The 18,639-nt window shown below is 41.2% G+C and overlaps 2 protein-coding genes and 1 long non-coding RNA gene across 4 annotated transcripts in view; 2 read left to right on the forward strand and 1 right to left on the reverse strand.

Annotated features, from left to right (window-relative positions):
* Nucleotides 1-408: 408 nt before the first annotated feature.
* stat3 (signal transducer and activator of transcription 3 (acute-phase response factor)) lies at nucleotides 409-13,241 on the forward strand. Of its 2 annotated transcripts, XM_086132407.1 has the most exons (24): nucleotides 409-596; nucleotides 1,651-1,794; nucleotides 2,694-2,937; nucleotides 3,015-3,107; nucleotides 3,772-3,853; nucleotides 3,928-4,028; nucleotides 4,119-4,270; nucleotides 4,342-4,500; nucleotides 4,602-4,694; nucleotides 5,154-5,213; nucleotides 5,288-5,317; nucleotides 5,400-5,493; nucleotides 5,580-5,627; nucleotides 5,712-5,795; nucleotides 6,630-6,728; nucleotides 6,850-6,985; nucleotides 7,682-7,734; nucleotides 7,840-7,934; nucleotides 8,020-8,159; nucleotides 8,297-8,515; nucleotides 8,594-8,636; nucleotides 9,569-9,628; nucleotides 11,215-11,318; nucleotides 12,164-13,241. In XM_086132407.1, exons 2-24 carry the CDS (start codon nucleotides 1,667-1,669, stop codon nucleotides 12,226-12,228), a joined length of 2,382 nt encoding a protein of 793 aa, XP_085988533.1. In that variant the 5' UTR covers nucleotides 409-596; nucleotides 1,651-1,666; the 3' UTR covers nucleotides 12,229-13,241. The 2 variants fall into 2 exon arrangements, with proteins under 2 accessions (XP_085988533.1, XP_085988534.1); XM_086132408.1 differs by lacking the exon at nucleotides 9,569-9,628.
* Nucleotides 2,563-17,422, reverse strand: LOC147192898 (uncharacterized). The gene is made up of 2 exons (XR_015103166.1): nucleotides 16,585-17,422; nucleotides 2,563-5,873 (listed from the first exon to the last, which is right to left on the reverse strand). It is a non-coding gene; the product is annotated as an uncharacterized LOC147192898 (long non-coding RNA).
* stat5a (signal transducer and activator of transcription 5a) overlaps nucleotides 16,291-18,639 on the forward strand; it is a 34,775-nt gene continuing 32,426 nt past the window's right edge. The window contains exon 1 of the mRNA XM_086132409.1: nucleotides 16,291-16,435. The gene's annotated coding sequence lies outside the window, so the exon portion shown is untranslated. The remainder of the gene's footprint in view (nucleotides 16,436-18,639) is intronic.

Genomic DNA, 18,639 nt, shown 5'->3' on the forward strand with positions numbered 1-18,639 from the left:
TAGTCACAATTCTGCAGTATTTCCCTGTGCTAACATACAAAATATATTTGTACTACTAAAATCCATACTTAATATTCATATTTCTCGTAAATATTGATCCGAGGGGTCAAAAATGAACGGCAATAGCGTTGGTGACGTCATCGCTGCCAGTAATTCAGATGACTTCCAGACTGGCTGTTGCGTCGAATTGTTATTACTCCCTCGGCTGTAAACGTTATTCGACTGCGTTTTGTAGGGAGGTTTTTCTTTTTGGAACAGCGCTGTTGCGACAGCAGTGAAACACCACTGAGAACTGTAGCCCTCTAAACCCCGCCTCTTCTGTGGACATTCTAATTTCTGATTGGCTCTAATACTTGAAGTTTTGCAGCTATTGACGGACAGAGCTGTCAGTTAAGCAGATATGTCGCTCGTTTGGCTGGAAACGCCGCAATGTATACAGGGCTACGGAGTGAAGATCGCGACGACGTGGGTGGATAACTTGTGACACTTTTCTGCGTCTCTCTCTTTTTACTGACACATTTTTGTAGAAAAGTAGTAAGGACTGGCCTTTTTTTCGCTCGAAACTTCCCGAAGGAGCAAGGTTTATTACAAGTCAGGTAAGCAGCCGTAACGAGTACTGTACTTGTTTGCCTGTTATTTTGAGGGAGTTGTTGTCATACAACATTATTGTCTGTAGACGACAATGAAAAAAAACTACATGAGCTGTTATATATGTTGTTTACACAGTGTTCAGTTTATTAAAAAAATATGCTGGCGAAATATTTAGGGTTACATAAGTTTCATTGGCAAAAGATGATTCCAAGAAGCCCGGGCTAGACCCAGTCCCTTAATTTCTAACTGCAAATCGTTATTTTGAGCATGTGCACACCATCAATCGTTGCTAAAATAGATTTATTGCTAACTTCGATATAAATTGGCTCGCTTCGTTGTTTGTCACGCCCATCTCCATCCCTGCTGCAGGACAACATGGCCGTGAGCCGCCTTGCACTGCCTGCTTACATAAAAGCACACAATCGTTGACAAATGCAAGCAACACAACAGCCCTCCTCTTGCAAAATGCTCAACGTTTTAGTGCTGGAGTGCATTTAAACGAAATTGACAGCTCTCCTTGAGCAAGATACTGAACCCCGAGTTACTCTTGATGGTTCGTCATCAGTACGTGATTGCGTTAACACTGTAAACCGCTATTTAAGTGACAGCCCATTTACCATATTATTCACTGACAATTTCACCCCACTTTCTCCCCCCTTTTATTGCTGAATTGCTCCTTTTGTGACATACAACAACAACAAAAATAATAATACAAATAATACTAATTACAAGAATACATTTTACAGTGGTTATTGTATACGGTCATAAGGAAATGCTTTTGTTGATTCCCTCCTGGGAATGCTGTACAGTAATATGCTGTAAGACAAGCTAGCGGATACAACCTGCTTCTTGCAACTAATTGATAATCAATGAAGCCATCTCTCGACTCTCAGGTTACAACTACATGACTGTAACTCTAATCTTATTTGTAGTTTTACAACATTCAGGCAAGAGAAAGAGCCGTCAGTCCTTTATTGATGAAACAGCAGGTGTTGGCTTCACTATACAGAAAGTGAGCACCCTGAAAGCACACGGTCATGTTTCTTTTGTTGTTTTTAGGCTCGCATCGGTCAAGATGGCCCAGTGGAACCAGTTGCAACAGCTGGAGACCAGGTACCTGGAGCAGTTGTACCACCTGTACAGCGACAGCTTCCCCATGGAGCTGCGGCAGTTCCTCGCGCCCTGGATTGAAAGTCAGGACTGGTAAGTGACAAATTCAACTGGAACGAAGAGTGTGAAGAGTCATGACCCCTTTTCCGCAAAACAATTAGATTTGTTTTTACAAACCACTTCCTGCTCGGTCATAGCCACGTCCTGGGGATCAACAACAAAGTTGTTAAAGTTCTGTTTATTGTCTTGTTCCTCATTTATGACTCCTTACGGGAATCAGTAATCTCATGAGGCAACGATCATAATTGTTATGATTAGTGCCTGTTCATGTTTTCTTTTTAAATGTTTGTAAATGATGGATCGAATGTTTTGTTCTCATGTTTTTGTGATATCAAGAAATGAGACCAAGTTAATCATTCAAAAACGTTTTTACCATGAATGTGACCTATAACCTGTACAACTCAATTAAATATGTTTTAAATGAATAATGAGCTACTGATATAAGGCGGTTACACAATTGTGCACACACTCTTATAAGCTGGGATGTGGCTGTTTACAGAATTAACCAATCACATTCAAAGTCATGTTAAATGGGAGTCACCTTTTAAGTTGCCTCTAATTAAACCCAAATGAATTTCTGATGTTCTGGTAGGCTTTTTCTTACATTTGTTTTGCTTCTTAGCTAAAGCCACTGGCCCAGCCGTACTGTATATGGAGCGGGAAGTGCAGACGCTCTCTTGAACGAGACACGGCCGCTTTCTCTAACTGCCTAATTGTTTTTGTAATATTTGATCTTTGCACTATTTTCAACTAAATGCTGGATAGTCAACTTGTCGCTCAACGCAACAGAAGAGAGTCTCATCCCATCCACATGTTTTACTTCACACAATGTACAGTTTCAGCATTCTGTATACACCCACGTTTCTTATGTAAATGACAAATGTTGACTTTCACTTTGACTCATCAATCTTTTTTTTTTTTTGTCCTGAAAGGACTTTCGCCGCTAAGAAGGAGTCTCATGCCACTCTGGTGTTCCATAATCTCCTGGGCGAGATAGACCAGCAGTACAGCCGCTTCCTGCAGGAGAACAACGTCCTCTACCAGCACAACCTGAGGCGGATCAAGCAGCACCTGCAGAGCAAGTACCTGGAGAAGCCCATGGACATAGCCCGTATCGTCGCTCGCTGCTTGTGGGAGGAGCAACGGCTGCTACAGACGGCCACCGCTGCTGCGCAGGTCCGAAACGGCACACAATGATCAGTTTTTATTTGTTCTGTTGATATCATGACATAGCTTCAACATGTCACGATCAGGACGGACAGGCCGCCCACCCCACAGGGACAGTGGTGACAGAGAAGCAGCAGATTCTGGAACACAACCTTCAAGACATCAGGAAACGAGTGCAGGTTTGTTTTGACATATGTTGACGTTTTCCCGCAGCATGACGAATTCGCGGTTTGCACGTGTTTATCGCAGTTCTGAGGTTCGGGGTTCGAAACTCGGCTTCAGTCTTCCTGTTATCTGGGTTCCTGCCACATTCCCATAACATGCATGTTATGTTCAGAGTCTAAAATAGGACAGTATAAATAATAATAATAATAATACATTTTATTTATAAGCGCCTTTCAAGACACCCAAGGACACTTTACAATCAGGAACAAAAACAATAAAACACAATACACAACATAAAAACATTCTAAAAGGATAATGAACTGATTTCCCCCCACCGTGGTTACTCAGCTCCAGAGAGTACAAGATGGCATGCTGTAAAACAAGCTAGCGGATACAACCTGCAACTAATTGATTATCAATGAAGCCATCTCACGACTCTCAGGTTACAACTACATGACTGTAACTCTAATCCTATTTGTAGTTTTACATGCAAACTCCACACAGGGAGGCCGGAGCTGGAATTGAACCCGGTACCTCTGCACTGTGAGGTCGTCGCGCTAACCACTGGACCACCGGGCAGCCCTTGATTGTTTATTATTTTTTGTGATTTCTTCATTAATTAATTACATTTTAGTCGATTGTAGGTCACTCTTTGAGATGTCCTCTTTCTTCCAATAGGACATGGAACAAAAGATGAAGATGCTGGAGAACCTGCAGGATGACTTTGATTTCAACTACAAGACATTGAAAAGCCAAGGAGGTAATATATACTCATTTTCGAGTTTTTGCATTCAATGTGACCGCAAATCTACATTTAAAAAAATTTATTTGCAGAGCTGAACCAGGACCTTAACGGGAATAGCCAGGCAGCAGCTACCAGGCAAAAAATGGCTCAGCTGGAGCAGATGCTGAGTACCCTGGACCAGCTCAGACGGGTGTGCTCACATATCTTATTGTTTTGAATCCGCTCAGTCACTAGTCACAGCTGTTGTCTGGACAATGTTGTCACTTTTTTTTTCCCCCAGCAAATTGTGACAGAGATGGGAGGCTTACTGACCGCAATGGACTACGTACAGAAGAACCTGACAGACGAAGAACTGGCCGAATGGAAGCGACGACAGCAAATCGCCTGCATTGGAGGTCCGCCGAACATCTGCCTTGACCGGCTGGAAACATGGTAAGTATCTCAATTGATTATTTTGGGGTAACTCGGCTGGTGGTTTAATCTGAACATTCCACAACATTCAGGATCACGTCCTTGGCTGAGTCCCAGCTCCAGATTCGGCAGCAGATCAAGAAACTGGAAGAGCTTCAACAAAAGGTGTCGTACAAGGGAGACCCCATCGTCCAGCACCGGCCCGCCCTCGAGGAGAAGATTGTGGACTTGTTCAGAAGCCTCATGAAGAGGTAGGGCTGAAGTATGAACACGCATACCACTCATTTGAACGGTTATGACATTTGTTTTCTTCTATATTTAAGTGTGTCATTGTGTTATTGTGGCTCAACAGTGCGTTTGTGGTAGAAAGACAGCCGTGCATGCCCATGCACCCAGACAGACCATTGGTCATCAAAACAGGCGTCCAGTTCACAAACAAAGTCAGGTAAGAATGAGAATGTCCTCCACTTCGTTTTACATATGGGCATAAATCTTTGGGACACATCCAGACAGACAAGAATCGGACAAATCCTTCAATTGCATGCTTCCAACTTTGTGGGAACAGTTTCAGGAAGGCGCTTTTCTTTTCCTAGTGCATGAGGCGAGAATTGTAAAGGGGTGCTTGTACGAGGGTAATGTGGAAAAAAGCCCATCAAACACCTTTGAAATGAGATGACAAGCCTGCTTTTAGGTCCACAATCAGTGACCTCTTCCCCACAAATCCCCGCTCATCTTGTAGAAAGTTTACCCAGAAGGCTAGAAGTTGTTAGAGCTGCAAAATTGTGGACCGTATCCATACTTTCTTCCATTGTCGAGGTCACGTGTCCCAATGTTTTTGCTAATCTAGTTTAGCATCCTAGCTTCGTGCAAGATGTTCTCACTTTTAACACGATTATCCTTCCAGGCTGCTTGTGAAGTTTCCTGAGCTCAATTACCAGCTGAAAATTAAAGTTTGCATTGACAAGTGAGTTCTTAAAATGGTTATTGTTATGCACACACCCAAGCCTTCTTACTGAATATGAGGACTGAATTTTTCAGGGAGTCTGGGGACGTGGCTGCAATCAGAGGGTAAGGTCTCCAAACTCTTACCTCCAGACATTTAAATGTACGATCGAAAGTCTCACTTTCTGCTTTTTGCCTTTCGTTTTAGGTCCAGAAAGTTCAACATCCTCGGCACTAACACCAAAGTCATGAACATGGAGGAGTCCAACAACGGCAGCTTGTCGGCAGAGTTTAAACACTTGGTGAGTTGCAGAGGTGCAACCTGCTCCCGTCAGCTGCTAAAACACACTTCCTCACGGCGGAACCCCGGCTTCCTGTTTTGTTGCAGACCCTCAGAGAGCAGCGGTGCGGTAACGGTGGACGCACTAATAGCGACGTAGGCGCCAACTGCAATACCTGCACGCAATGGTATCCCACCCCCACACTTTTTTTGCTGACACAAGGGTGTGTTCTTCGTTAGGCATCTCTTATCGTCACCGAGGAGCTCCATCTGATCACCTTTGAGACTGAAGTCTATCACCAAGGCCTGAAGATTGATCTGGAGGTCAGTGGAAATTGGAATGGAGACAATTATAAATACCTGAGACATTTGGCGGTTGACTTCGAAGCGCCTCAGTGAATCCTTGCCACGCCCAAATTTGCAAGTCATGGACGCCCCCGCAAAACAGAAACAGAAACTTCTTGTAAGAGGGAACAACATTCATGCAGTAAAAAAGCAGTCATTGTTTATAATGAATACTTCTCTGAGCTTCTTATTTATACATTTCTCAGTCACGACACATTAACGTCACTAAACATTGACTGTGCTTTATCTGACTAATGGTGTCTTCTCTCAACCCAAAAAGGTGGTCACATGCCACGCTGATTCAATCAAACAGGAACTATGACAAATATTCAATGATTCATTCGTTAGTTTTAAGCAAGTCAGCAAGTGTGAGAGAAACTGCTGCAAAAGAATGTACAAAAATGAATCAGAAATCTTCCATCACCTTTTTCTAGCGCTGCCTTTTTTGCTCTTTCTGTCATGCCCTAAGATGACCCACGATGGTGCAAAAAGCCGTAGCTAATAGGAAAGTACAGTATTTATTTGTGCCAAGGCAGAAGACACAGTTGTCTAAACTGTGACGATTGAAAAGCTCAAGCTAAAAAAAAAAAAGACAGACGTCTTGTTTTTCTTGTTAGCTTTTCAGTGAATAGTTGCGACTTCGGTTCTTACAAAAAAAAGTGCATGTAGATTCTACTCATCTACTCATGAATTGTGAATTGGCGGGGGTTCACTGTTTTAGTGAAAAGACAAGCTATCAGCACAGAACAAATGTGGAGCGGAAAATTTGCAGTAAAGGTGAACTGAGGCGCAATTTCCAACACTTTTGTGCAGACGCATTCGCTGCCCGTAGTGGTCATATCTAACATCTGCCAGATGCCAAATGCCTGGGCGTCCATCTTGTGGTACAACATGCTCACCGATCAGCCAAAGGTAAGACGACTCCCCTGTGCGCGAAGCCACTATGAAAACAGCCTTGACACACAAAATGGGGCTGGAGGGGAGACATGGAGGAAAAAACTGAAGCGTTACAGTGCTGTGCATCCTCGGACAGAATGTGAACTTCTTCACCAAGCCGCCAGTGGGGACGTGGGACCAGGTGGCTGAAGTGCTCAGCTGGCAATTCTCTTCCACCACAAAGAGAGGCTTGACCATTGAGCAACTCACCACACTGGCCGAGAAACTGTTAGGTGAGGCCATTGAAAAGCATTTGTTGCCTGTTATTGTTGCCCCGAGTAGTTCTTTTCCTACGGCCGTACATTTCCATCAGTCCTTTATTTAAATTGAACAATCGCTGACATTCAGGGCGTCTTCGGTTTTATGGCGGTGTTCTGTTACTGTGGATTGACGTAATTAAAAAGATTGTCTGTTAGTTCACCAAGCTTGTTCTGAATTGCTCTAGAGTGGGACAGGGTGCAAAGGATATCGAAGTGCAGACCGTCAGCAAAATAAGAGGTCACAGCAATAAACACATTTACAGTACTTCATGTCCCACTGTCTAATTTTATGCGAAAGAGGCCTAATCTAATCTAATACAAACCGAGGACCCCCTGTACATGGTATCATCAAACAGTGACTATATTATAGAGAAACCCCACTGTGTCTTGGTCACGGCTTGTCACATATTTTTCTGTAAAACAATTTTATTTATTTGTTTATTTGACATCAGTTTCAAAAAGTATGCTGGAGGAACATTTTTAAGACAAACTGTAAAAAAATCAAAAATCCATTAGTCCATATTTTCTACCCATTTTTAAATTGTAATTTTTGGGCGTTTTAAATATATTCAATGTTGTCTCTGTCCATCGTAGATTTTCGCATGATCTTGAATTTAACTCCTATATGACACGTCACTGTACTATCTAATTGTTCCATTTCCCCTTCAGGGCCGTCTGTCAACTACTCAGGCTGTCAGTTTACGTGGGCCAAGTTCTGTAAGGTACTTCAGCTGGCTCTTTCTTCGTCATGTTGAACTCCCTTTGGGACGCCCATGTTGCAACCCTGTTGCTGACCTGACTACACGTTTTAATTTATTTCCTTGCAGGAGAACATGGCCGGGAAAGGCTTTTCTTTCTGGGTCTGGCTAGACAACATCATCGACCTGGTCAAGAAGTACATCCTTGCGCTGTGGAATGAGGGGTAAGGGAGTAGTGAAATTTTGTAGGTATTTTTAGACCCTCTGCTTCCATTTAGACTTTAAAATATGTACTTGTTTGACCTCCAGGTACATCATGGGCTTTATCAGCAAGGAGAGAGAGAGGGCCATTCTTAGCCCCAAACCGCCGGGCACGTTTCTTCTGCGCTTCAGTGAGAGCAGCAAGGAAGGCGGCATCACGTTCACATGGGTAGAGAAAGATATCAACGGTAAGGCATACCGTACTTATTTTTACGGGAGATATACTGTGCATATGAATGAAAAGTCGAACAGTCGGAGGATGTCGCAATGGGAGATGCGGTCTCAGTATTGGGTCGTGACACCAAGCTACTCTCGACACTGACAGGCAAGACTCAGATTCAGTCGGTGGAGCCATACACCAAGCAGCAACTCAACAACATGTCTTTCGCCGATATCATCATGGGCTACAAAATCATGGATGCCACCAACATCCTGGTTTCCCCCCTCGTGTATCTGTATCCCGAAATTCCCAAGGAGGAAGCTTTCGGGAAGTACTGTCGGCCGGAGGCTGCTCCTGAACCCGAGCTGGGAGACTCCACAAGTAGTACGTCTCAGCTTATGCTCACATTTTTCTAATAATTATCATATTCGTTTTTTTGAACTCCATCTTTTCCTTCATCAGTCATTCAGCCGTACTTGAAGACCAAGTTCATCTGCGTTACCCCGTGAGTATGACTTTTAACCTCCTTCTGTGTCCATATTTTGATTTATGACGCCGAATTTTTACCATGTGTCACTGCGAACTCTTTACTTTTATTCGAATTATGAATGTTGAAAACAAATAGGAACCGTCGGAGTCAATGCACGCTCTGGAACTCTGACAGGTGTTTCAATTATGGGGCTCTCTTTTCGTGATCAGCGTAAATACTGTGTGCATATGGAGGGCTCTGCCGCTGTGGATGTGGTCACAACTGACATCAATCTTGGTTAGTCAAAGCAGTGGGGACCGGTCTGCCAAATTGACCAACACGCCCAGCGAACCTGCTGCGAAAATCAGCATCTGCAGGCATTTTGCATGTGTACGAAAATAGAGCCCCATGTGTGTGTTTGTACGTAAACGAATGGACAAGTGGCTGTTTATATGATGTGTGTGAACAAACTGGCATTCAGATATGTATCTGTCGATATGAATAGACGAACACCTTAACACTATGTGTGCAAGAATTGATAGGCAGATGAAGGACGTGTGTGTGTGTGTGTGTGTGTGTGTGTGTGTGTGTGTGTGTGTGTGTGTGTGTGTGTGTGTGTGTGAGTTGGCGTACTTGTGTTTAAATTACAGATGAATGTTAATGTTAAATTTGATTTGACAAATCAATCTAATGTGATCGTTGCGGTCCAAAGAGAATAATTCAGTTATGTACTCTGATTGGCTTTAAGTGCGGTGGTCTTAAATGCTCAATGTGTTTAAGAAAAAAAACCTTGATAAAGTACAATTGGTCAGCAGGGCCAATTGTGAGTAACAATGTCACGCGTTGGTTAAGTGCATGGACGGATGAATTGTCAGGTGGTTTCAGACTGTTGAGTCCTTCAAAAGCAGATTTGCTGTTTGAAAGTCATAATACAAAAAAGACCACACACGCCTGACCTGTCTCCGTAGGTGTCCCTCCGTGTTCATGGACTTTCCGGACAGTGAGCTGCTTGGGAACGGATTCCCGGGGTAGGCTTTGGTGGGGCGGGCATGTAGGGACTGTATATAGGTGTATGTGTGTGCGTGTGTGTGTGTGCATGTGTGTCCATAATCAGCTCACCCATCAACACTGTCGCAAAGCAATGCGGTGCTTGATAAGCTTGATAAGCGTTACACATTTCCGCAACTATGTGCTTTTACCAAGGACATTATGGTTAACAAAATGAAATCCCCAAAATGAAAATTGAAAAAAAAAAACCCGAACAAGAACTAGAGTTATTTTGAAAATATTCCGTTTCCTTTTTTGTCAAATGAATACATGAGCCTTTTGCATAGCTTTGAAATCTATCTCGGAATTACAACACAGCCGTTAGCCGCAAGAAGGAAGGTCGATCAGTCCCCTGGGAGTTGTGGTACTTTGACTGTGTGTCACCTAGTAGTGACGCCATTTGGCAGCAGCCAGTAAAAAAGCGACACCAAATGATGTTGCACCTTGGCGACAAGGCGGTCTCGAGGCGATTTGATGTGTTTGTTGTGGCTTCCCAGCTTTTGTCACTGAACCCAGCCTGGGTTAAGTGATGCTACACTATGCTAACTCGTGCTCTCCTTTTGTGGTTCATATACGAAAAATAAATTCTGTCTATAAAAAAAATAGTACACAATAGAATTGGGTTTAAGTTTGTGTACTCCATCTGTCTATCCCTCTACCTATTGCGTACCTACCAAGCACCCAATTTGACTATGATTCACATATAAAAGCAAATCTCCTTTAGAAGTTGGCAACATGGCAAACAAGGGATGGAAAGCCAGACCATCCTAGCTTCATTCAAGACGTTAAAGTTATGATGCACTAGCTATCGAAGCACTAATATGCACTGCACCTGGACTTTTTATACAGTACCTGTATTTTGTTTGCTGGTTGTTGTTCGAAAAAATAAAAGTAATAAGTAATATTTTTGTTGAGTTTTTACAATACTTACCGTGATTTAATTTTTATTGCAATAAATATTTGCAATAAATTTGAAATAAAAACTAAATAAATCTAAAGTTGATTTACAACACAAAACTCAAAACAAAATGGAAAAACTAACGACAATGAAAAATCCAAAAGTATTCTTACACTGGCTGTCACACGGCAACAAGCATCATGCAATCACGTGGGAGTGGCAAGAGTGGAAAATTAATCTCTATTATCCCTGACTGTTAGGGCTCTGATACGATCAAGTGCTGTTTATGCAGAACCCAGTGAAGTGGGATTTGTTCAATCCATTTTTTCACAAGAGGGCAGAAGCGGGTGTTCAGCATCAGTCCTATGACCCGGCATTCCCTTTTACACAAGTGCCATGCCGCCTCTTTTACGTCACAAATATTAGTGGGTCAACATTCATAATCACTGTGGTACAGTATCGATTGATTGGGACAAGTGAGTCTGAAACGTCACTACCTCTTCCTTCGTTGCTCCCTTTCATTGCCATTTTTTATCCAGCACTCAGCGTAACATCTCACGATCAGCTAACCCAATTAGCATGTCAGTGTGTTTGTGTGTCCACGGCTGTCTACTGAAGCCAGTGATGTCATTGCTTGTTTTTGTTTTTTTTGTTTTTGTCTTTCGCCAGGACAAACTCGGGCAACACCAGCGACCTTTTCTCACTCTCACTGTCTCCGCGCACTCTGGACTCGCTGATGCCCAATGAAGCGGAGGCTAATCCAGGACATCTGGGTGAGTTAGCCAGAAATACACACTTGCACATCTACAGTCAGCCGCCACAATGTCAGGTACATCTTATGTCCACGTTTAGGATGAAAAGAAAGGAAGACTTGGACTCGGTTCGATGAACATAATTATTCACTCAATTAAAGACTAGGTTTTTTTTTTCGATGTAAATTTCAAATCGTCTTTCCCCATAAAATGAATTGAATGCTATCAATCACCCCCCCAAAAAATTATAACATGTTTTAATAAAATTTTTTTTAAAAAAACTACAGATTTCATGTTTTACAGTAACAACTGGGCTTCTCCTTCTCGTGTGTGTGGTTTGGCCGTTAGGGGGCAGTATAATACATACAGACTGGCTACATGTCGACTTCATGGTGAAAAAGCCCATTGCAACTTGCTGTTGTAACATTAGTTGTTTTTGCAGAGGATAAATAATATATATATATATATATATATATATATATATAGTTTTATGGTGTGTGTGTGTTAATTAAGTGCAAATATGACATTTTTCAAAGGTTTTGAACTGCTGACATAGCGATGGTAGTTCTATCAGCGTGTCAATTTTCTTTGTTTGCATTAAGCTAGCAGACGCACATTTAATTCTCTTTCCTATTGAGTGTGACAGTAGAGTTGTCGCACCACTTAAGCCCATCGAATTCCTCATAAGAAGTCGCCTCTAAATGAATCTGGAAAAGGGCTAAAAAAAAAAGAAAGAAACTGTGAAGTGATTCATCAATATTGTGACCGATAAGATTACGCATTGACATGATATGAACCCCACACTAAAGTGAAGTAAAAAACAAAACAAAACATGAACTAACTCGACTGCTTTTGTTCCTCCACAGAATCTCTGACTCTGGACATGGATGTAGCTTCTCCCATGCATGTGAACCCATCCAACTTGGTTTGAGTTTAGATTGATTGAATGTTTGCAGAGAAAAGATGGTAACACAAGTTTCCACCTACACTGTTGTTGATTGTGATGCGTCCGTCACCTTCAACAGTCTTCCTCACATTGGTGGCATGCAAGTATGATATCAATTTCAAGTGTATGTTTCGAAATGAATGTGTGTGTGTCGCGAGAGATTCATTGTCGTATAAGCTATGGCATTGTTTAAAAAAAAAAAGAAGAAAAAAAAGAGAATACTTTTGTGTTTCACTTTTCATCCCTGCCAAATGGAATCACGCAAATGTGGTTGTTGCCATTTTTTTTAACACATTCCCCTTCAAGCACTCTAAAATAATATGTACATACCAGTACTTCGATTTATTTTATCAGCACTCTTCTGCTTATCAACACGATTGCTTCGGATCTGGCCTGATTTATATTTCTTTCTCCTAAGGTGTGGTGTTAAAAATCTGTGCATCTCTTTCCAAATGACTGTTTGGAGCACAACTGCCATGTTACACAATCGTTTCCTGTACAAAAACAAATGTTAATTTACTACTCATTATATTTAGGCAATAAAAACAAATTCACCCAGCAATGTCTCATTGTTAAAAAAATGAAAATGAATACACTCGAAAATGTAAAATCATATTGCATTTCAATGTGGAAGCTTACAGAATAATATTATGTGCAAAATATATTTCTATAATTATGGCTGACAAGAACAAAAACAAGGCTTGAACAAAAAATCTTAAATAAATAGGACAATTTATCAGGGTTTATTTTTTAATTGTCGAAACATGAAATATACTTCAATTTATGTTAACATTGCTATATTTGTTTCTATCTACAAGGTTCAATGTTTCACTATATTATTCATCTTATTTTTTTAAATGTTGTGATTTGTTTGCTGTCTTTGTGTTTTATGTTTTAGTGGTTTATACAGATGCTGAGTGCTTAGAAAAGCATATATGAGGAACATTAGTTTTTGTAAGACCAGTTATACAATAAATATAGTCTTTCCTCATAGGCAACTTGTCCACTGATTAAGAATCATTTGACATGTACAAAGGTTCAATACATTTGAATACGCTGAATATGTTTAAATATATGTCTACTTAATTTGCCTAAATTAATGCACTGGTGAAATAAATTCATTGGAACTTAAAAAAGAAACTCAGACATGATTCAAAGAAAAGAGCTCTGCAGGGGCTTGCTTGTGAGGCCTCGGTGTGGGTTGCCATTCTTTATTTGGATATTGCATGCACGCAAAGATAAAAATGAAACTTCCTATTTTCACTTTCATTCTGTCAGAGCGGCGCCTGAGAAGTATTTCCCTCAATGTCATTTAATTTCTTGTCAGTTCACTGATAAAAAAAGCCCCGTGACATCATCTCGAGACACCCCCGCCCCTTTTTAAAATATTTTTTTGATCATGACTTTGGTCGGAAAAAACCCCCAACTAAAAACAACTAATGTGGGGGGAGGGGGGGGCAGAAACGCACTGAATTGCAAAAATCGAAATTGCACTTTGAAGTGATTATAACAGAAGAAACGTCCTATTTGCTTTCGTTCATGAAGTCATTTTATTGCAGGTTTTAAATTACCATTTGACACCTTGTTGCAATTTGTTCTTGAGTCATTAATGAAGTCAATTGAATAATTCAATGAAATTGAAAAGCAACCTCCAGAGCTATGTTCGAAAACCCGACATGCAACAAAAACATCGGATTAATTGGAAAATAAATAATGACTTAACCAATTAAACACGAATTAACCTTTCTCCTCTCCGTGCGTTTGTGAAATGAAGTGAACTTCACTTTTAAGCCCGAAGGGGTCGCTGTTGTTCGGAATGACGGTCAATCGATCATTAGTCCATCCATTTTCCGAACCGCTTGATCCTCACCAGGGTCGCGGGGGTGCTGGAGCCTATCCCAGCAGTCTTCGGGCAGTAGGCGGGGACACCCTGAATCAGTTGCCAGCCAATCGCAGTCGATCATTAGTTTCCAACGTATTTATTATAAAGCAATGTAAAGGTGCTTTATCCGTTTCTGTTGTTGTTGTTGTTTTTTAATCCTAAGATTTTATGTTTGAAGTAGATCAGGGGTGTCAAACTCAGGTCCTGGAGGGCCGCTGTCCTGCATGTTTTCCAAGTCTCCCTGTTGCAACACACCTGATTCAAATGAACAGGTTCAATGTCAGGCTTCCACAGAGCTTGCTGATGATCTGATCATTTGAATCAGGTGTGTTGCAACAGGGAGACTTGGAAAGCATGCAGGACAGCGGCCCGCCAGGACCTGAGTTTGACACCCCTGAAGTAGATTATATTTAATGAAGTGGAATTGTAAGCGGTATATTTTGTGGCTTTGCTTCTTTTTTTAATTGTGTACTAATCAGTCCAAGGAATAGTCATTTCAATACATATCGGGTTTTTTCCACATTTAAATACAAAAAAAAAAGAATAATTAAAAAATTATGCTTAAAATAAATACATATAAATTACTACTATTTTGTATGGTTAAAAAGTAGAAACATGTTTCATGACCTATATACATTGATATTAAATATTTTTGGTATGTACCCTGCGATTGGCTGGCAACTGATTCGGGGTGTCCCCTGCCTACTGCCCGAAGACAGCTGGGATAGGCTCCAGCACCCCCTGCGACCCTAGTGAGGATACAACAGTTCGGAAGATGAATGAATGAATGGTATGTATGGATTTATTAGAAGTAGGTCATAAACGCATATACCATAAAAATGTACTTGTGATAAATAAGAAAGAAAGGTAGATAACTTTCATTTCACATTCAAGTGTCCATGCATACAAATACATTTAATGATCCTTTTCTCTGTATATATTTTATTATAAGTATAAATATTTAAATGAGGGTTCTGTAATATTTTTTAAATGTAACTTTTGAATGAAAAATTGTATTCAACACTATTTCACAACCTTGTATACAAGACATATCAGCAACTGCTTGGTCTGCTGATATTTCATGAAAATTTGATGTTAAAAGTTTTCATTATTTATTTAAGCGGTGATTGTTTTCGTCTTAATTCGGTTAAAACCATTTCAAAATGCTTCTCTTGCTATGGACGATTCTACTTTCTGACAGATCATGTGCAGCCTTGATTCAAATTTGTTGCAGTTATGAGGAAAACGAAGCAGAGTTCCTCCAGTGGAGTGAGAAGTGGAAAGGAAGAGACCACTAAAACCATTTAGTGACAGGTGGAACACTAACATGCTATTTCATTAGATTGAGGACGGTACAATAAACCTATGGATCGACCTGTTGTGTGTGAATGCTGAAAAAAATGTGGAATAAGGGTTGAATGATATGGAATGATGTTGAGTGTGACAATCATATTAAATGGTTGGAATGAGAATGAATGGGGATTTTTTGTGGGACAAGGACATTTTTGGTTTGTTGAAAATCGTTGCCAGGGTGAATTAAATGTGTGGAATTTTTTGACCTTTAAATGGGAACGATGATTTGAATCAGATTTGTTGAATGTGTCATTCATTGGGAGTGAATGAGGATTTTTGAATTTTGGGTCAGTGGGAATTTTTGGCAAATTGAAAATTGTCCCCATGGTGATTTAAATGTGCTGAACGTTTTGAATTTCAAGTGGAAAAGATGATGTTATGTTGAATGTCCCACTGAAAACGAAGAAGCAATAATTGTTTGAAAATATTGAATTTGGGGAAAACTGACTTTTCGGAAGGAGTAAAATAAAAGCAAGTCACGAATTGTTGAAATATGTTTGAAATTGGGGTCTTGTTAAGTGGATGAATTATGTGTAAGTAAAGGGATGTCAAAAACAGGGGCGAAAAACAAATAGCATCATACTCATCTTTTTTTCAGAAATATTCATACTTTGTGTGGTTTGATTTATCGAACGTATAATGGATGCCTTGACCCAATAACTGTTGGAAGGTGCTGTTTTTAGTGCCTCCAAATGCGACTTTGACTTCGACACGTCGTCGTTAAACCTCACCAACAGTGAGTGACACCGGAAGTGGGCGGGGCAACGAGAAATTGAGAGAGAGAGAGAGAGAGAGAGAGGGGGGGGGGGGGGGGTCAGTAAACTGTAACAAATTCCACCCACCGACCCTGCGACCCATTGAGCGGTCGAGAGGGTGAGAGAAAGCTCTCCGTGTCACCACAGCTTGTGGCCGTACCAGAGCACAGGAGAGCCGCGCGGCAGTCGTCGCCCCACGGAGGTAAGCGTGACATTTACGAGTGTTGTTGAGTCTTTTCTCGGGGGAGGGGGGCGAGGAGAGGGGTGGGAGTTGGAAAACGTCCTGCGTGCCACTTGACCCTCAACAATTGCGGTACGCAAATAAAATGCAACGTTTGGAAACAAACTTACTTGTTCGGCGAGGCGAAGGGTGGCCTCTGTGCAGATGTGTCCGCAGGTCGAGGCTCAACAGGCGGCTGAGGGCATCACTGTTATTGCCCCCTCCCCTCCCACCACCTCCACGCTTACTGGTCTTCGCTGTCACTTGTGGTCTTGCTAATGTTTGGGGCAACAGTAACTGTGTTGGGCAAGGTAGTACCGTCACTGTCATTGAAAAAGTAAATATATTGCATTTTTGTTATCTATAAATTGCAAATAGGTAAACGTACTCACGCTGTGCTTAAGTAGCAATATACATACTTGTGTAAAAGATACTCTGGTGAAAGTAGAACTGATTTAACGCACATCGCAAGTAAAAAGTACGGATCGACAAAAAATAAAAATGTTTTTTTTTCTGTTTCTTCTCAAAACTTCTCTGCACACAAAATAATGTCCTACTTTAATTCCAACACAAGAATGTGTTCTCATAAGTTTTGTAATGTCATGAACTGACGAGCTAAAAAAGGGAAATTACACACTGACAACTGAAAAAAATGCAATTTTATCTGCATTTTCTAAAGATTAGATGCAGAACAATTTGTCATCGTTTTGGAATGGCACAAGACACATCCTCAACTCAACTTTAATTATAAGGCACTTTAAAAACGACCACTACAAAGGTCTATGCATAAAGTAAAAATCAGACATATGAAAACAAATACATATAACATAAAAACGGTATATTAAAAAATATATAAAACAATCTTGAGTGTCTTGCTGAGTAGAAAGCCAAACAATAAAAACACGTTTTTATCAGAGTATTTAAGATCGGTACAGAGGGGACTTGCCTAATGTTTCATGAAAGGTCATTCCAAAGAGAGGGAACGGTAGCGGAAAAAGCTTGATCCCCTCTGAGCCTTCGCTTAGTCCTTGATCCCTCCAGTCGTCTAGTCAGCTGACCCAAGGCACCGGGCAGGTACCCAGAGGTGGGGAAGCTCAGACAGGTAAGGTATAGTATACCGGGAGCGATTGAGAGAGACCAGAATTGGAGTTATGTGCTCCATCCTGTGAGCTCCAGTCAGTAGGCGAGCAGCAGTATTTTGGACGCTTGAGGGAGGACTGGCTGACTTCACCACAAATCATTCTTGGAGCGGAGACATTACACATTTCTTTTCAATCAATCAGGCCATAGGTTTGCAAATATCTGTTGCATCATTGCTGTATATGCTCCCAGGATAACGTTACAACTTGAAAATCCCCTAGGTTAACAAACAAAATGATAACCATGGTTGTCTCTTACTCGCAGTATTTACTTATTTTTTTTATGTTGCGTCACGATCCACGGAGGTTGAAAAAAGTAAAAATTTTGTAACCAATAGAATGTGCAGATATCTTAAGACAGAGATAATACAAAAATGACCCCGCAATATTGTAATTAGGCAATTTTATTAGAAAAACCCCCCCACACAGCTACATTAATGCAACAATTAATAGAGGACTCTTGACAATGTAAACGCCCAAAGCCCAACACATGTGGCATGTCAGCCATACTTTGCCCTCCCCCGGTTTGGATGAAAATGTCCACCTTAAGGTATGTTTTCAAATATTTGCTGAAAGGACGTTGATTATTTTCATTTGTGAATTTCTTGGTGGATTGTGCTTATGCTCTATTATCAAGCGGCTATGCCGCTTCATCGGGGAGAACCTTTTCTCATCGTGATTAGCTGGAAGTGAGCCGATCAAAGCTTTTTTTTTTTTTTCTTTCTTTGGTTGGTGTGACCGAGCTATGAGTCAAAGATGTCAGACCCTGTCAAGCACTTCTCGTCAATGACCGGCACAGAAACGGGAAGTCAGCTGAATCTTTCCGATGCCAACATGTAACAATCTAAAACAGACGTGCGGGCTTGTCAAGAGTGAAAGAAAAACGGTAAAACTTGTGAGGGAAAGGATCAGGAAGCGTGTGGTGACAACCCCCCGACCCCTTAAACCTCCACCCTCTTTCAGTTGCTCTAATCCACCAGTCATGTGACCACCAGCTTTCAGTCTGGAGCAGCCTGATCCATCTGTTGAATAGCGTTGCTGATTGTT

Source organism: Hippocampus guttulatus, chromosome 16 (assembly GCF_054856545.1).
Source record: "Hippocampus guttulatus isolate MCC_2025c chromosome 16, RoL_Hgut_1.0, whole genome shotgun sequence".
NCBI lineage: Eukaryota > Metazoa > Chordata > Actinopteri > Syngnathiformes > Syngnathidae > Hippocampus > Hippocampus guttulatus.

Bases quoted from the DNA above. Each gene is read 5' to 3' on its own strand.
- stat3 (XM_086132407.1), top strand. From the start codon at position 1,667: ATGGCCCAGTGGAACCAGTTGCAACAGCTGGAGACCAGGTACCTGGAG. The intron at 5,628-5,711 runs GTAGGCGCCAAC...GTTCTTCGTTAG, and splicing joins GTGGACGCACTAATAGCGAC to GCATCTCTTATCGTCACCGA. The intron at 8,637-9,568 runs GTGAGTATGACT...CTGTCTCCGTAG, and splicing joins AAGTTCATCTGCGTTACCCC to GTGTCCCTCCGTGTTCATGG.